Here is a 19,212-nt window from a genome sequence, read left to right as displayed (position 1 = left end):
GATAATCGGCATCGGCGAGATATCGGGCGAGAATCTGGCGTGTGTACAGTCGGCGTCGTTCATCGTCCGTGGATCCGTCGTGGCGGATCCACGAACGATGAACGACGAGCGTTACTAATGCAAGGAAAGGGGGAGAGCGCGCAGCAGGGTGCCACTCCGTCGTTCTCCCCCTCCCCTCTCCATAGAGCAGAACGGTGCTGTATGTACAGCACTCGTTCATGCATCGTGTAGTCCTTTGTCGTTGGAAAGGATCGTGAAAGATCCTTTCCAACGACAAGAATTGCACGTCTGTATGCAGCTTAAGTGAGTTCATTCTTATCAAAGTTATGTGATAAGAAATCATCTCCTGCTGAATGTCTGCAGTCTGATAGCTTACAGTAGCAACACATTCACTGAAAATTATGGGAAGCCCTTTAGTTATGTCAGGGACTGCACTTAAAAAAATTTATTCGCTTGATAATCTCCCCCCCCCCCCCACCACCACCACCTACCCATTTATCAAGTTGACCACCACATAACCAGGGAAACTTTGGCTCTAATTTTAAGATGTAAGGAGCAGCATCAGTATATAGGCTACAGGGATCCAGAGAAAAGCTTGTCTGATGTCGGGTCTAATACTTATAGCACATTTGTGAAGGCAGAGAGGTTACATAGGCGGTTTTTCTTATCCTTTAAATCTATTTGCTAGTTATTATTCTTTCTGTGCCACATTCCATGCAAATAAAAGGTAGATGGTTTCTTTTTTTCATGCAAAATGTTATTAGAAATCACCTGTAAAGACTGTTGTTATCTTCAAAGTCCTCTTTACCCCATCTTCCTTTCACATCCTCGATGACGTGGTTCTTTGTAAACTTCTTTAAGAGCTGGATAGTTTGAGCTCGAGTCACTTCTGGCCCAAAGTTCTGGTTGCACTGGAGCAGTTCATGCAGCCAGTCCACAGCCTCTGAGGCCGTGAAACACTTATCATAGGTTTTAAAGTGCACACGATGCCTTTTCTGGGGCATTCCAGCACGGAATAGTTCAATTGTTTCATTCCACTGGAAAAAATAAAAGTTACAAAATGTTAATTACAGTTTCGCAATTCACTAAAAACAAGTCCAACCTTCATTTGGATAAAATTGTAAAATCCACATTAAAAGGCAAAGATTTTTGTCAACAAATCTTGGAATCTTGCCCTTGGAATAGATTGTCTGAAAACACAACAGCAATGTTCTCTCCCTTTTAGCCTGGCTCACCACCCGGCACTTTTCCACCACGCTGTTTTGGGGTGATTACTGAAAAGTTGGGTCAAAATGCAGTGGCCACCCTGGCTTATACCTTCTCCCCACACAGCTTAAAATTTTCTGGGGAGAACACTAAAAAGGACCTAAAAAAATGTAAAATTTCACTTTATATACAGATACTTATCAAAGGCTAGGTTAACCGAAACCTAGGAGGAACCTTCTAGCAGGTCTCCCCCTCCCACTAAAAGGGGTAACTATTCTCTCCTTTCCACTGTCAGCAGCAAGACGGCTAGTCCTGCATTGTACAAGATGACATCAGAGAGCTGGGATTTAAAGAACTGCCTTGGGAAGACTGCGGAAACAAAAAATAAGGGTTCTTTGGCACTGGGGAGGGGAATCTACTGCAAGAATAAATGCCTGAACCCCCCCCCCACCTTTGAAGGTAGTCAAATAAATACCTATGTATACAGGTGGTGTTGTAGTACAGGTTTAAAAACACAACCCAGCTCAAACGCAAGCAGTCAAACAGAGAGAGTTGAATTTGATCTGCTCTGTCTGTAATGCAAACACATATTCAGTGGGGCATTAAGAGATTGTCTCCAAAGACTGACTTCAGAGAAATGAATGCAAAGCAAACCAGGTCAAAAAAGCAGCATCACAATCAACCCCAACCCCAATGTAACCCCATGAAACCTTAGTAATTATGGGAAACTAACATCAGAATCAACATTTTTAAAATGGAGGCAATTTTGCAATTTGCTGGAAAATCTGTACACAACAGGGCCCATCATTTACTCTTCTGATAGAAGAAAAGGGTAAGAAGTCCTTCGATATACAGGAATGTGGGCTGATTTACAAGATGCAGTGCATTGGGTCACCACCTTCCTGAAATCATTCTACACCTGACATTCCTTTTCTTTTATTAAACATTTTTTATATAGCACCGACATATTACGCACCACTGTACATTAAATAGGGGTAGCAAATGACAGACAGATACATATAATGACACAAGAAGAGGATAGAATCCTGCCCAGAAGAACTTAAATTCCAAGAGGAGGGGAAGTAGCAAGCAGAATGATTCACTCTTTCAAATGAAAGTGGCATTCTCCTATAATTTACTGTTTTACAGTAAAATAAATTAAAAACATGTATATCACCTGTGTAAAGAAAGTTAGCCACATCACCTAGACTAGGTTGATGTTACTCCTTTCAGAGAGATCCTGGTAAATGAAACTTACCACCAAGATCACAAAAAGTTATTTGTGCGTTGAGCTGGTGCATAGTTGTGTGAAACTAGGGTATTCTGCATGGTCAACCTAAAATACACCCAGAAAGAGACCATGTCACAAAACTATTTGTTTTAATGCAATATCTTCCCAGAGGGAAAGTACATTTACCAAACGTTACGCAGGTTAGTGACTTCCCCCTTTGTAGCTACCATCTTGAAAATGGTGTAAGCAGCCCCAAAGCTTTCACTCGAGTATTGGTAGTATTCCTCAAAGTGCCTCATCCAACAGCTTCATAAATGTTTTTGTATGGAGGTAAGGGGAGGGGAGGATAAACTGTTCTGGCAGGGTGAAGTTAGATACCTATAATTGTGCTGGGTAGAAAGGGGCTAGGCTAGGGAACTGACTCTTCTTGAATTATTATTATTATTATTATTAATAAACAGGATTAGCGCTGTACATTAAATAGGGGTTGCAAGTGACTAATACAGACAGTCATACAGAAGGAGAGGACCCTGCCCCAAAGAGCTTACAATCTAGTAGGTGGGGGAATTTACACACAATAGGAAGGGGAATTATTTTCTACCAAATTCTAAAGACACATATGGCCTGATTTATTAAGGCTCTCTAAGTCAGGAGAAGATAGGTTATCATGGGAGAACCTGGGTGATTGAGCAAACCTGAATAGAATAGATTTCTTAAAAATGTGCTATTTGGCAAAGGTTTTCAATCCTGGACCAGATTGATTCCAGGTTTGCTGTATCACCTAGATCACTAAGATAGTCGATCTTCTCCAGTCTTGGAGAGCTTTGATCAGGCCCATTGTCAGTAAATTCACTGCATTTTAAAATACCGTACTTGGTATTTTATGCTTTTACCTTGAATGTTTTGACAGAGACTTCTTAAAGTTATTAGTATTCCTAGTTTACCTGATCTGTATTCTTTTGCTCAGAGTTCAGCTGGGTACACACGTCCAATGGTTCTGGCCTGATAATCAGCTCGGGGCCGATATCGGACGAGAATCTGGCGTGTGTACAGCGCCCCTCGTCCATCGTCCGAACGACTGTCTTGGCGGATCCACGAACGATGAACGACGAATGACCATAAAGCAAGGAAAGGGGGAGAGTGCGCAGCAGGGTGCCACTCCGCCATTCTCCCCCCCCCCTCTCCATAGAGCATGAATGGTGCTGTATGTACAGCACTCGTTCATGCATCGTGTAGTCCTTTGTCGTTGGAAAGGATCGTGAAAGATCCTTTCCAACGACAAGAATTGCACGTCTGTATGCAGCTTAAGTGAGTTCATTCTTATCAAAGTTATGTGATAAGAAATCATCTCCTGCTGAATGTCTGCAGTCTGATAGCTTACAGTAGCAACACATTCACTGAAAATTATGGGAAGCCCTTTAGTTATGTCAGGGACTGCACTTAAAATCGTCCGAACGACTGTCTTGGCGGATCCACGAACGATGAACGACGAATGACCATAAAGCAAGGAAAGGGGGAGAGTGCGCAGCAGGGTGCCACTGCTCCATAGAGCAGAACATGGCTGTATGTACAAAACTCGTTCATGCATCGTGCAGTCCTTAGTTGTTGGAAAGGATCCTGAAAGATCCTTTCCAATGACAATAATTGCACGTGTATATGTAGCTTTTCTCATAAAAGAGAAAATTCAGATGTGTAGTCTTGATCTGTGCACCACAATAGCAGTTAAGAATATTGAAAGAGGTGGGTGAATCACAAGAAAACATCTGGTATTGGTATATCAAAGAGGAAGCAAGAGATATGAAGACTTTCCAGCCCAATTGTTATTTGTCACCATCAGTCTGCGATTTGTATGGGCACTTATAGGCATAAAACAGTGCCCTCCACATCTGTAGCAGTTCATTTTCCCTCTCAGCAAAAAACAGCCCCTCTCTAGTGTCTATAGCCTGTCCTGAACACATGCTCTTCAGTGCTGTCCCCACAGATTTCAAATAAGTCATCTTGGCAGCCTGGAAATTCTCGATATGAGGCTCTAATCAAGTCAATGAGGAATCATCAGGCCATGCACCAAACACTGGAGGGTAAAAGCTTTGTAATAAGGACATGTAACCAGCTGCTGTGTGATATGTGTATTAAGAATCCTTTATGTATAAGTAGTACTTCAGAGAATCATTAAAGTGTCCTTCAGGGAAACAGAAAATTAGAGATAAAACAAGTACCGTACATAAATTATACTCTATCATGTGAACAGATACTGTAAATACATAGCAAACAATCTCTCTCTCATATATATATATATATATATATATATATATATATATATATATATATATATACACACACACACACCGGTATATATATATATATATATATATATATATATACACACACACACTAAAACGGGAAAACGTACTTTAACAAAAATTCAGGACGTAGAGGTATTAAAAATAAAGAAAGAAAAAAAAAAACTTTTTCCTGCTTAATAATCTTTTTGCTTTCTATGTACATTGTCATGCTGTCTGATTCCTGAATGTGAGAAGTAAGTTAGACAATGGGTGCAGAGGTTACATATATATACACATATACATACATACATACACACACACACAAGGGGTTGTTGTAATAAACATATGAATATATATACATATATATGTACATTGTGCTGATCTTCAATTCAGATACTCAACTGACATATATAACACTTATTTATTTTTGGTAAATATAGTTCCCCTTCCCGGACCAATAGAAAAAAGAGTGACTCATTTCCCACTGTAGTTTCATGAATATCCCAAGTTCCTTTTTTAAGAGAGAGGCATCAGAATGAAGTCTGAGTGAGCCATGAATACAAAGCATTACTGCAAAAGGTTTCTGTAACAGGTCAGTCTGCTGCTTGGATCTATTGTGAAATGTTTAACAGCCCATGAAACTGGCCCCGGCGGCTCCCGCCCAACCTAAACAAACAGGTATGCTCTTACTGCCAGGTTGGTCATTTCCCATTTTGCCTCTGTAAATGAATGAACAGGACACCTTAGAAATAAAATTTTAAATGTAAAAACTCAAGGTCTGTAAAGAAAATGGGCACCAGGCAATTTTCCATTGGAAAATATAGGACTTTTTAGCTGAGAGTGGCTTTCAATGAATTTAGGTAGGTGTCATGCAAGGACACAGGATCACTTCTAATACTGTGATATAAACATAATGATGTGGTAATTATTGTGTTTAAAAAAAATATTTTAATTTCATATAAAGTAAAATACAATAAAGAAATTTAAAACAAACAATGTATCATTTACTATAGAAAAAGCTAACAGTACCTAGGTGTCAATATTTGTCTTGTATTTAGCAGTCTGATACAATAACACAATGATGAAACAGAAGAGATTTACACCAAAATGTTAACAAATAAAAAACCTATTACATGTTAAATATATAGCTACACAGGGAGTGTTGAAGTGACAACATTAAGTTGACCTGAATGCAAAAAGTGAATTCAACCTTGTAGGTAATATTAAAGATGTGAATTGTTCCCAAGCAGTACACAGAAACTTTTCACTTTACTTTCAGGTCCCCTTAAATAACTTCCTAGTATGTAAGTGTGCCTAGGTACTCCTGAATTACAGCCTCATATATATCTGCAGTGTGAGATTGAAGATGAGGAAGCAAAGCCCTGCCTCTACAAAGATGGCCACCACACGGTGCAGTACCAGGCATGGTAAGTCACTAATAGGAAAAGATCAGGTCCAGGGAGACCACAGGCAATACTAGTGACTGTATAGTGTGAAAAAAAAGCCAAAAGGTAAAGGACCAATGTGTAATCTGTTCCATTGTGATAACAATAAAAAACAGAAATAACAAATTAAAAAGATAAAGAAAGCTGTTTTTTTTTGCAAAGGTATAATTGTATTTTAGCATCAAACGGGTATACAATCAATAACCAACGAAAATCATATTCAAATACATTCAAAGAAAAACAAAAAAACATCCAGGGTTCTCCCCAGGCCCTTTTAGCTGGGTGCACCACCCGGCTGTTTTTGGGTGGTTACTAAAGAGTTTGGTCACAATACAGGGGCTGCCACCCACCTAAAATTTCTTCTCACCTGGGCTTTAAAAAATTTCTGGGTTGAGCACTGAAATTTATCTTTAGAGGATATATTGAGAGCGTAATATGGTTGTTAGATAAAAGGTTTTAGGAGGTAGGCAAAAAAAAAAAAAATAAAATACTCCTAAAAGAGAGTTGATTTTTAAGGTAATCATGGATTATTCTTTTTACTGATAATAAAGAGTAATAAATGTTGGTCTAAGCTGCGGTAGGACAGTCTGGCAATCGTGTGCTTCTGCAGGCAGTGAGTATTCTCTTTTCTCCTAGCAACCATATTACGCTCTCAGGAGATGCCTTGAAGAAGCCTATCAGCGAAACGTGTCGGAATTGAGACGGTTTTATTGCATATGGAACTTTCCTAGTTAGTTGACAGGCATCATCCCCATGAAAAATTTAATGGGGATGTTTCTCTTTGAATGTATTTGAATATGATTTTCATTAATTTATTAATTGTATACCTGCTTGATGCTAAATTACAATTGTACCTTTGCCATAAAAAAAAAAATAAAAAAACAGCTTTCTTTATCTTTTCAATTTATTATTTTCAGTTGTCCTGGGGTTGGCAATTACCTGACATATAATGGAAGAAGGTGTCTTTCTCCCTAATTGCTCTCTTTAAAAAAAAAAAAAACAAAAAAAAAACAGATAATTACGTGCTTGCATGTAACTGTTTAAAGAGACCCTGTCACCAGACCATTCTGTGTTAAATAAGATTCTTCCCTGAAGATTACATTTGCATTAAATATATTTAATGTTGCCATCTTGAAATGACACAGACAGCACCAGGGAAGCTGTGCCTATTTACTTCTTCCCTGGTGGCTACATATAAAGTTGAATAGAAGAGGAACTGGGCAAGGACAGAAAGAAATGACACACTCCTAGAAGAGGAGAGAGCAATGGTTTTCAAGAAAGGTAGCCACTGCAATGGGGTACTGTGGATATTTCTCTGGACAGAATTCATACAGCTTCCTGGCTCCCTGACCTCCTGTCACACAGAGAGAGAAGAATCACACTGTTGGTGACAGAGAACAGATCAAATGAGAAAAAAAAAACTTTGAGACAAAGAAAATTTTAAACTCTTTCCATTTTGTAACTTGTTCTCAAAACAGGAATAGCAACTAACATGGGAGCTGAACTGCTCCAAGCAAAAACACATAATCCCTTAAATTGCATACAAATGGTTTACCATTTGGAGAAGATTCTTTCAATGTCTGCATTGTATACATTGGGATTATCAGACTTTACCTATTACTTGCGTTAGAAGACATAGCTGGGACTGAAGAATATATAGGCAGTTCTAATGGAGCTTGGTTTACCTTTAGAATAAAATGTAGATTTAGAATGTTTATCTTATGTATATACACTCCATCTCATGGCTGGCACTGAACCCACATTTTACATTTGTGTATATACAAACTGTCAGTACCCTGACAGATATCAACTGACAGATGACATGACTTTAAAGGGTCACATTGCTTTGTATACTGGATGTACTTCAAAGATAAAGTCAATGTAATCATTCAGCTTCTAAGGTCTGTAGAGTTTTCCTTGCTGGGTAATATACCGATCACATGTATTGATATGGCTCCAACACAAAGGTCAGTCACCTGGATTCCTAACTATTCTGCACCTAGAACTCGTTTATAAAAGTTCCTCCTGCACATTCTAGCAGATTCTTCATTTGCAAACAGTAAAAATCAGACACCAACAAGTGTACTAATGAACAAACATGAATCCAAAGTACTATGTACAGCTTTTATTGACATAAGTAGGTGGCTGGTTGCCTTGATCTGTTGGATTGCTAATGAAAATAAAAAAAAAAGAATAACAATGGCTAAAATTGCCTTTAAAGTTAAAGTGTATGCGACTAGTATGCCAAAGTGGTCACAAGAAACAGCTTGCTACAGCAAATATTGATTGTATTCACCCAGTGACTAATAAAAGCAATTGCTAGTTATTGATCACAGGATAGCCAGGGATCCCATAGGGAACAATGGGGTGTAGAATTAACTGGATTATTTTGCATGTGGAATAAATACTAGAAACAAATTACAGATTTTTTATTGAGACAATGCACTAGCAAAAAATACCCGTATGCGCCCAAGCTAACACCTCAACTCTTTTCTCTTATTTCCTACTAGCGAATATTTTAAAGAGGGTTTCAGAGCAAAGTGACGGAGTCTGTTAGTAGCCTATTCCTGATCTCACCGGTGCTTACAGGTATATGGATGCATGTGGCTAGGGGAAATGCTCAGCCTGAACAATGTCACCTGAGGACAATAAAACAATCCTGTGTAAGCTCAGACAATAAGGCAAAAATTCAAAACTTGTAAACTGAAACAGCAATGGGGAGGAATTGTCTAACGTGGACATCTGTTCTGGTGACAACTGTCATTTCTTCTGACTTCCTACAGGATGGAAAACAAATAAAAAACCCCAAGGAGGTTTAAATCCCAATAACAAATAAAGCCATTCCCTATCTCTTATCCAAATAAAAAGAAAAAAAGTTTTGGCTTTGCACATACTACTTGAGTAAACATGATCACCATGTCACCATAGTGAAGTACTCACAAACACTTTACTTGATGCAGCTCACCCCATTCAATTAAATATAGAAAGCATAACAACATGGTTTAAAAACCTCCACCAAATCCTTTTTTTTTTACTTCATTATAATAAAGACAAGACTGGCAGTACATTTAGTTGCATGTTACAGCTTGCAGTCTGTACCAGAAGTTTCACCGTAAAAATGAAGGATCACATTAAATCATGAATGATTACAGCAACACTTTTAGAGAGGATTTTCATGGCGTCATTAACACAAAATTGTAGGTATATAATCTTACCTCACGACTTCCTAACAAACCTAAGCTCATACAAAGCCAACAGCTAGAAAAGTCCCTAGACAGCAGCACAAAGATCAAAGTCTAACCAAATACCTTCATCATTAAGCAAACATCAAAATATAAAATAGCTGCATGAGCACATCACATACAATGCAAAAAACATAAATTGTTTCATAATACTACAAAATGATTATGAAAGAAAGATTTGGCCACAAACATCAATGTTGTTCAAGCCTAGAACTGTTATACTAAGTATAATGTTACCAGTACAACCCCAAAACATGTGATTGCAGAATAAATCATTCTAAACTGCAATCCTACTGGAATTATACTGATCTGACATATGTAGAAGTCTCATGGATAAGAATGGTGTGTTCTGGTCTTATACTGCTCCTAACACGTTCTAACCCACCGGACCAGTATAAGATCACAACACGTCATTCTAACCATCAAAACTTCTATGTATGTTGGGATCAGTATATCTCTAGAACAGATCATTCTATTCTGGATGTTGGAAGCAGTGCGACTCTAGAACATTTTCTAACCTGCAACAGTAGAGCAAATATACTGGCCCCAAGGTCATAAGGGTTAGAACAACGTGTTGGGGTTATGTACTGGTCCCAACATATATAGATGACTTGTAGATTTGAACATAAGAATGTGTTGTGTATATATCAGGACCATTATAAGACCAGAACTCCTCAGTCTAACCTACAGGACTTCAATATACAGTATGCTGGAACCAGTATAACTCCAGTGGGGTAGTGTGTTAAAATCACATGTTCTAGTATTTTACTGGTCACAACACATTTTAAACTACAAGTTATCTTTATAAGTTGGGACCAGTATAAGACCACAGCAATCTAATCTCCAAGACCATTGTGACTCCAGAACACAATCTTCTAATTTAGAATGTGTCAGGACCATTGTGCCTTCAGAACACATCCTTCTGATTCTCAAGACTTCTAGGTATGTTGGGACCATTGTGACTCCAGAACACAATCTTCTGATCTACAAGACTTCTAGTTATGTTGGGACCATTGTGATTCCACATTACATCTGGAGTCATGATGATACCCAACATACCTAGAACACATGCTTCTGATCTAGCAGAATTGTAAACATATTGGGACCACTGTGCCTCCAGAACACATTCTTCCGATCCTCATGACTTCTGCAGTTATACCAGTTCTAACTTATCTAAAACTCTTGCAGCTTAAAATGATGTGTTCTGATGGCACCCGGGGGCCATAGTCATCGCAGACACAGATGGCACCCGGGGGCCATAGCCAATGCCGACACAGATGGCACCCGGGGGCCATAGCCAATGCCGACACAGATGGCACCCGGGGGCCATCATAGCCAATGCCGACACAGATGGCACCTGGGGGCCATAGCCAATGCCGACACAGATGGCACCTGGGGGCCATAGCCAATGCCGACACAGATGGCCCCCGGGCGCCATAGCCAATGCCGACACAGATGGCCCCCGGGCGCCATAGCCATGCCGACACAGATGGCCCCCGGGCGATGCCGACACAGATGGCCCCCGGGCGCCATAGCCATGCCGACACAGATGGCCCCCGGGCGCCATAGCCATGCCGACACAGATGGCACCCGGGCGCCATAGCCATGCCGACACAGATGGCACCCGGGTGCCATAGCCATGCCAACATATATAGAGTACATCATTTTAATCTACAAGACTTCTATCCATATCAGGACCAGCATATCCCCAGAATACATCACTCAGATCTTACAAGACTTCTATATTATTTTATAAGCTTTACATACAGCTTAAAAAAATAAATATTTGAACACAAAGTTCCCATCAAACCTGAATCTGTTTCTCCTCCAATTATATTGAAACCAACCCAATCCCAGAATCCATGGCTCTGATCTACAAGGGTTCCATAACTGCACAAGTTACCATAATGCATTCCAATACACAGAATGGGACTTTATGTTGGCTTTGGTGTGTTAGCAACAACTTGCATGGGCTGCCTCGATGTAAGGAACAATATTGGATACATGGGTCTAGGGTGCAGCATTACAGGTGTGAGGGAGCCCTAAGACCCGGAAGAAGCCATTTGTACCACCGTGTGGAAGTAAAACATGACACTGATGATTGGGATATACAAGTTTTCCTATGTAGGGTTTACACATCCCAGGCTGCCCTCTTGTACCCCCCACAGCTCTGCTCACCAGTTTGGTGGCCCGGTATGGCCCCGGTCCGATGATCCGGTGCTCCATGTCTCTCCCCGGCCTGGCTCAGGGCTGCAGGCTGTGTGCTGGTCTCCTAGAGACGAGTTTGAATCTCGTACCTGTTGCACGCTGGCTGCCTATTGGCTCTGTCGGCACACGTGACGTGTGCGGCTATTACGGAGGGGGGGGTCTCTGTGATGAACTGTGTGTGGGGCGGAATTCCAGGGCGTGCTGTGTGTGACACCAGGGACACCGGGCACTCCTCTAATACACCGGGGGCTCCTCCAATACACAGGGGACTCCCCTCCTCCAATACACCGGGGGCACCGGGCACTCCCCTCCTCCAATACACTTTCACTTTTTTCCCATTCACTTCAAACCTAAAACTTCCTGCAAAAACTGTGACAATTTAAATCAAAAGTTTATTATTTAAAAAAAAACTTTCAAAGAGCCCTTGATCCCCCCAGAATCTAATTCCAGTAGGTCCGCAAACCAGGCAGTGGGTGCCATTTTCTTCCCTCTCCATCTAATCTTTCACTGCGCGGGTGCTGGATTGGGTGATTTTTTTTCTGAAAATGTAAAAAAAAATCTAGTGCCGATCTCTCTCCGTTTATCAATAGTCCCCAACCTTTTGCAGCCTGCGGACCACTGAATCTACAGACTCTGGACCGCACATGTGCAGGGAGCCGGGTGTCACCCAAAGGGGAAGAAACTTCCCCCATAGTGAGGTCATGATGCTAGAACCCGCTCACTCTCCTATCGCTGGTCTTAGCCTGCCATGGGAGAGTAGGTGGGTTATGTCCAGAGACACACCGCCCACCGCCCTGAGCCTGCAATCCATACAAGAGACATGGTCCTCAGCTCTGGCTGCTGGCACACTGGCCAGAGCCTTGGACACCGTTGTCTCCAACCCCCCAGGCCGTGGCCCACTAGTGGCCATCTGACAGGTGAGCTGCAGACCAGGGATTGGGGACCTCTGCCATATAGGAAGCCCGCAGCTTTTTGGGATATGTGACATGGTATCCCCGGGGTCTCCCCTTCAGTCTTTACCACCACAGCGGTAAAGACAGAAGAGTAGGGGTCCTCCCAAAAAATGAAAACACAATTTTTTCATTTTATCAAATAGATAACCTCCCTTTTAGATAATAACCACCAATTTATATAAAATTGTGATAATAGGTACACTTTAAGTTCATAGAGGAGGTTTAGGTCGTTTGGCATGTGGTGTCTGAAAAAAACACACAATGACACTGCCACAAGGAACAGCCTGGAGTACAAATCCAGAAACAGAAAACAAACTGGCCCATTTATTTTAATGTTAACTATTTATTGCATATTTATTTTTATATTTAAAAATGTTAGCATGAACTTGTGACATATGATGAGGTCACATCCTTCCATATGGTTGGGGGGGGTTTTGGAAAGTAATAGTGTGTCGGGGAGGCTGCGCAGGCACTGTACCTGTACACTGTACTTTACCAATAATGGTCTACACCAGGAGTGCCCAACAAGTGGATCGCAATTTACCAGTAGATCGCAAAGGCAATGCGAATAGATCACGGAGCCCTGCCTTTCAAAATAAACTCTAACTCTCCGCGCACAGGAGTTATTAGGTCCAAGTTTTTCTTGTTGGTGGATCATTTTGACTTGGTCATTTTAAAAGTAGCTGGCAAGCCAAAAAAGTGTGGGCACCCCTCGTCTACACCATTTTTAAACACAAGGGATCTCTTAAAATAACTTTAAGATTTTAGGGAATCCCTGCTATCACTACTATATCCTCAGCTCACAGTACATTCGTTTGATGATCGGTGGGATGAATTCATCTTACATTGCTGGCCAACGGTAAGAATGTTGTCCATCTCTGAACTGAGCCTTTGGTCTCTGGGTATATTGAAGATGAAGGACGTTACAAGTCTGGGTACACACAGATCGACGTCTGATGTGTAGAAAATAATCAGAATTGTATCAGAAGTAAAATGAACTTCCAACAGATCTTTATCAACTGAATTTTTGCTCCTCAATTGGTTGTGAAATGATCGGACATGTTAGTAAATCATGTGGATCTCTGTAATACATAGGTTGTATCATGTGCACAAATGATCTAGCACATCTGACTGACTGAGAAAGTCATCAGATCAGAAGGGTAGAATGTTGCAAACATCAGCCCCCTAACCCCCCACCCCTCCCCATAGAAATGTAGCTGTCAGTGCACTTCATCCATTACATTTCAATTGCCCTTATCCAGTTATCCAGGACAGGAAGATCCCTGAGACATATAGAACACTCTATTTTATATTTTAGCTTTCAACCATACCTGAATGATACTTAGTAGTGCAATGACACTTTCTTCAGGCTTTGAACCCTTTTTTCCAGCTGCACACTGGAAAAACAGCCAGGAGTTGGTTCAACTTTCTGCACTGATTAGCCAGCTATGTAGTCAAAGTGATTTAACATCCAAACACTAAATGTAAAAGAAGTTGATGTGCCCCCCACCCCCACAATATATAATCCAGGGTTATCTGTCCATCATGGGTGTCAAGATGGAAAGCTGTGGGAGATCAGTGAATATTCATTTAGTGATCTCCCTGGTAGTATAAAGCTGGAAGCACTCCGCTCTGAGTATTTCCAGCTCCAGAGCTGACAGACCCTGGTCAGGATAGAGTATAATAGAGCACAGAAAAAAGAACAATTTTGATATTTTTTTAAATAATTGACGTATTTGGTATCTTTTTATTTGACACAAACTCATCTTTTGTATTTGATCAATAATTGGTGATTTTGTTGTTTGTGTGCACTAAAATAATTTTTTAAATAATGAACGGAACCCTGGTTGATAAACACTGATTTAGAGCTTTGTAGGGAGTGATGGATGTTCCTCCCGCCAAACCCCCAACAAATTGGTTTTAGAAGGGGTTCCTCTACACTCTTCTGACCTGTGTGTTATGTGCTTTTCAAATACAGGAAGATACAACCCATCTGCACAAGCTTATAATTGGCCAGGAGCTGACCCACCCCACAATTATTATTATTATTATTATTATTAATAAACAGGATTTATATAGCGCCAACATATTAGCGCTGTACATTAAATAGGGATTGCAAATGACAGACTAATACAGACAGTGATACAGGAGGAGAGGACCCTGCCCCGAAGAGCTTACAATCACAAGACTTCAATCAGCCTAAAATATTAAATGTATGACTGTGGGCTACTCTGTGACACTTTTATGCAATATACAAGGCTCATAATTTAAAATGAAACTTCCTTCATCTTTTCTAACGGAACCAAATCCATTACTTGTGTCCCACATTCTCTGCTCCCAGACACTACAGATCTCAATGAGAAAGGCAGTACTGTCTATCCAGAAATCAATGGGAATGGGAAGAAGTGACCAGGTATTGATTGACAAGCTACAGGCTTATAAATTATCAGTGACAATATCTTTACATCCTATCGTAGTGTAAGCAGGCACAGAATACATGAGATTGACAACTCTGCTCTGAACTTAAGAGCAATGCAGCATTGTTGCCACCCCGCCACAGGAAGCTGCAAAAGGTGGACTTCACTATGTTTAGTGGAACCTTGCAAGGTAGCAAAGTCAAAATTGTAATTGCAGATATTCTGCAATGCATTTTTTAATAGGAGGCCATTCCTTAGCTTTAAATTTGAATGAAATGAGCAAAATACTCTAAATATTTCACTAAATAGGCCTTTATTATGTTATAATACTATTTTAATATAATATTATACTCATCTCCTAGCATACAGTATACTAGAAAACAAGTGTCATTATGTCCAGTATTAAGCCTCTCTAGTAAATCATTTAGCCAGTAAAATAAACAGTAATAAAGCACTCGTAGCAATGTTTACCCAGTATGAATATAGCCGTTAGAAGGCAAACACAGTACTACAACTTTGCTCATGGAATGAATTTGTTCTTACCATGCCAATTCTGTTGTCTCTAAGGGTTGCAATTCTTGTTACCATGTAATATAATGAATGACACAGAAAAGTGATCATACTGCAATATGTTGAACAACTAAGGAAGAGCTGTGCCCAAAAAGCCCAGAACAACCAAAGTGAAATCAGGTAATGGTCACTGATAATTAGACTAATGGCAGCCAATTCCAAACTGGTTTGTTAAGACAAAGAGCAATGTGTCAGGGATGTAATTCAAAAGAGTGTCATGTGTTAGATCAACGGGTATTACATATAAATAATGCTTGATGTTTACAAGTGTCACTGTGCGATAATGGTTCATTCACACCAGAGGTGATTTTATGCCATTTGCTACACTTTGAGTTTTAGGCATGTTTCATGGCAGTGGACAAATCCCATTTATTACACTGCTCTCCCAATGAACCCTATAGTACAGCTATGGGCCCAGACAGGGCTTAAAAGTAATGCTGGCTATAAACTAGTAGTTTTCTGCATGGCCAGGTAAATATCCAGGGATATTTCCCTCAAGTTACTGCAATGCAATACTCAATATCATTCAGATTTCAGCAAAGCCTGATTGACTATTAATGGAAACCAATCTTGCTGCATTCAGAAATGTATTTACATTTTTACTATATTGTACATTATCGAGGAACAATTGATCTAACATCTGATATAGTATGTATAAATATTTATATATTTAGATTATTTTTATATTAGGTATTATGAGTTGTGTACAACCAGCTTTACTGAATGTATATATTCTACAGCAGGGGTAGGCACATTTTTTGAACTACTAGGCCAATTCAGGAAGCCAAGAAGGCACACTAGGCCAGAAGAATCAAGGTGTCCAAGGAAAGGTTTTTTCCAACACTGAGTGAAAGCGACCAGCCTCAGTCTTCCGCTCATCCGCGGTGTAGTCTCTGTACGTGTGCGCATGCTTGGCATCAAAATGCCCCTTGAGACTCAACCGTTTGAAAGTGGTGTTGGTGTCGTTGCACACTAAACACAGGGCTTTGTTGCTGCGTTGGACGAAGAATAACTTGTCAGTCCATTTGGGGTTGAAGAAACAACATTCAAGGTCAACCTTCGGAGACTGGTAGTTGTGTGTTGCTTCTGCTCTTTAGACATAGTCCTTGGGGTTACTGTGCAGGAACTCGATGATATCGATGATATCACGGGAACTCGCAATAACGCGACAATTCAATTAGGCCGGATCCAACAATAAATAACTAGGGGGGCGTTAGGCCGGATTGGAATACTGACTAGGCTGTATCCAGCCTAAAGGCCGGAGTTTGCCTACCTCTGCTCTACAGAGACACAATGGTCCTTCCACAACCTCATGTATGTGTAGTATAGAGGTTCATTTTTAAACATACGATAACAGGAATTTTTAATAAAAATGAATGCACAAAAATGGGACCGATTACAGCATTCCAGATGTAGATTTTTATAATAGCATAGAAATAAGGAGAACAAAAGCATAAGTAAAGTAAAATTTGCTTGGATTTGCCAGACCATAGACCTGCCCTTCTTGGGTATCTCTCCATCTGTCATTCACACATCTTTAATGTTATTCAGGAGAACCAGCAAAGAAAGTGACAGTCACCTATGCTAACTTAATTTAAATCAAGATGCAGCCATTTGGTACTAATGGTTCTTTAATTGGAAACCAACTGCAACTTCAACCACCACCTATCACAGTCAAAGTATAATAATACCTTTTTGTGTATTTCTTTGACACATCCTATTTGTTAACACATTAGAATGACAACAGCTGAAATATCTATTCTGAAGCTGACATATGTTTGTGCTAAAGTCTTCTTGGCCAGGAGTGTGTGTGGTAAAAAGTATGTGTGCAGGCAGGAAAGGGACCTAAATGTTCCAGATGGCTGCTTTTTTTAATATTAGTTTTTTTTACAATACCAATTTGCTACTTTAATTCATAGGCATTCAGTTCAGATTCCACAATTGGTAATAGTTTTTTAATGTTTATTCCATTTATGATATTTAAAATATCTGTGTAGTATTGGAGTTTCATTACATTGGTTGGATAAGTAATCATTGTCCTGGTCATATAACCCTTTCCATCATCTTCTGTATAAATTCAGGGTTTTGATATAGTATAGCAATTTTTTTCAACTTTAACACGGTATGTTGTTTTTAGTTTGCTGGTTTGTAAAATATAATTTCATTAATATACAGGAAAACATTCAACTGGTAAAAATGTCTAAGGATTTATAAATAGCTCTCCATATAAAAATAAATATGCAGTGTAGTAAATTGACGTTTCTAGGGTAATTACTTATTGTCCAGTGGAACTGAACCAACAACTCCAAAATTGAATAAGGTATTTTCTCAAAAAGGTATGTTGATTAGTGTATATTAGGAGTTTTACCTTTGGATCTGAAATTCACATATTTAAAAACCCATTGGGCCTGAAATTCACATATTTAAAAACCCATTGGGCCTGATTTATTAGAGCTGTCCAAGACTAGAGAAGATAGATTATCATGAAAGAACCTGAGTGATCCAGCAACAATTAGTTTCTTAAAAATCATTTGTTATTAATTGGCAAATGTTTTGAATCCTTGAGCGAATTTATTCCAGATTTGCTGGATCGCCCAGGTTCACCCATGATAGTCTATCTTCTGCATTCTAGGAGAGCTTTATTAAATCAGGTTCATTTTGTTGCTGTAGCTGTGGACCTATCCACATGATCTGACCCTCCCACGTCTAAATAACATTGTCGTGAGAAAAATGTCTTACCACCTACTATCTGTGAATTACTCTCACTATTTAATATTACTATTATTATTATTTTTAATAATAATAAACATTTTAATAAATTTTAATTAAGCAGAATTAAATGTAAAAATTGAAAAATAATGAAATAATTAAAAAAACAAACTTACTTGCTCATGGAGAGCCCAAGTAACTTACCATACTCAATTAGGCTCTCTATAATGTGCACTGAATTGCTCATGCAGCACCTATGCACATACCAATCAAGATGGGGGAAGATCTCAAACTAAGTCTGGCTACACTTGTGCAATAATTGTCCTAAGAAAGGATCTTTCACAATCCTTTCTAACGACAAAAGACTGCACGATGCATGAACGAGTGCTATACATACAGAGCCATTCTGCTCTATGGAGAGGGGAGGAAAAGAACAACACAGCAGCACCCCCCATGCACTCTCTCCCCTTTACTTTCATTACGATCATTCATCATTCGCCATCCATCGTCTGTGGATCCACCAGGACAGTCGTCAGAACGACGGACGTCGAGCACTGTACACATGCCAGATTCTCGTCTGATATCAGCCGTGAGACAATTATTGGAAGAATATCATCTGACGTGTGTATGTAGCCTAAGGAGAGCAGGTGAAGATTAGCATTGGTAAAAGAGAGTTGAATGCAGTTAAAAAATCACCTGTCATTTCAGTGAAAAAAAAAAAAACATGGTTGCTTGTAATTTTTTAAATTTTACATTTAGTTCCACTTGCCTCCTCATGTAGCTCTATGGTTTCCCCTGTACTAAAGGGATGTTGGGAAATGTGGTCTAGAATTTTTTGTTCTTTTTACTTGGGTGTCATATAATGACAAAATTGACCCTTGCAGCAGCTTAATTTGGAAACAGAATATGAGAAGTAGTTCAGTATGCAGGCTTATTTGGCTCATAAAAC

The 19,212-nt window shown here is 39.7% G+C and overlaps 1 protein-coding gene and 1 long non-coding RNA gene across 2 annotated transcripts in view; one reads left to right on the top strand and one right to left on the bottom strand.

Moving 5' to 3' along the window:
* Positions 1-11,693, bottom strand: part of DEPDC1B (DEP domain containing 1B) — a 33,373-nt gene extending 21,680 nt beyond the window's left edge. The window contains exons 1-2 of the mRNA XM_072416388.1: positions 11,585-11,693; positions 772-1,037 (exon numbers count right to left, since the gene is read on the bottom strand). Coding sequence (XP_072272489.1) covers positions 772-1,037; positions 11,585-11,632 — 314 coding nt within the window. The 5' untranslated portion in view covers positions 11,633-11,693. The remainder of the gene's footprint in view (positions 1-771; positions 1,038-11,584) is intronic.
* Positions 5,274-8,844, top strand: LOC140332597 (uncharacterized). Its single transcript, XR_011921189.1, has 2 exons — positions 5,274-5,397; positions 8,675-8,844. It is a non-coding gene; the product is annotated as an uncharacterized lncRNA (long non-coding RNA).
* Positions 11,694-19,212: the final 7,519 nt, after the last annotated feature.

Source organism: Pyxicephalus adspersus, chromosome 6 (assembly GCF_032062135.1).
Source record: "Pyxicephalus adspersus chromosome 6, UCB_Pads_2.0, whole genome shotgun sequence".
In the NCBI taxonomy this organism is placed as follows: Eukaryota; Metazoa; Chordata; class Amphibia; order Anura; family Pyxicephalidae; genus Pyxicephalus; species Pyxicephalus adspersus.
Note: the sequence above shows the minus strand (reverse complement) of the source record. Positions and strands in the feature narration are given on the sequence as shown.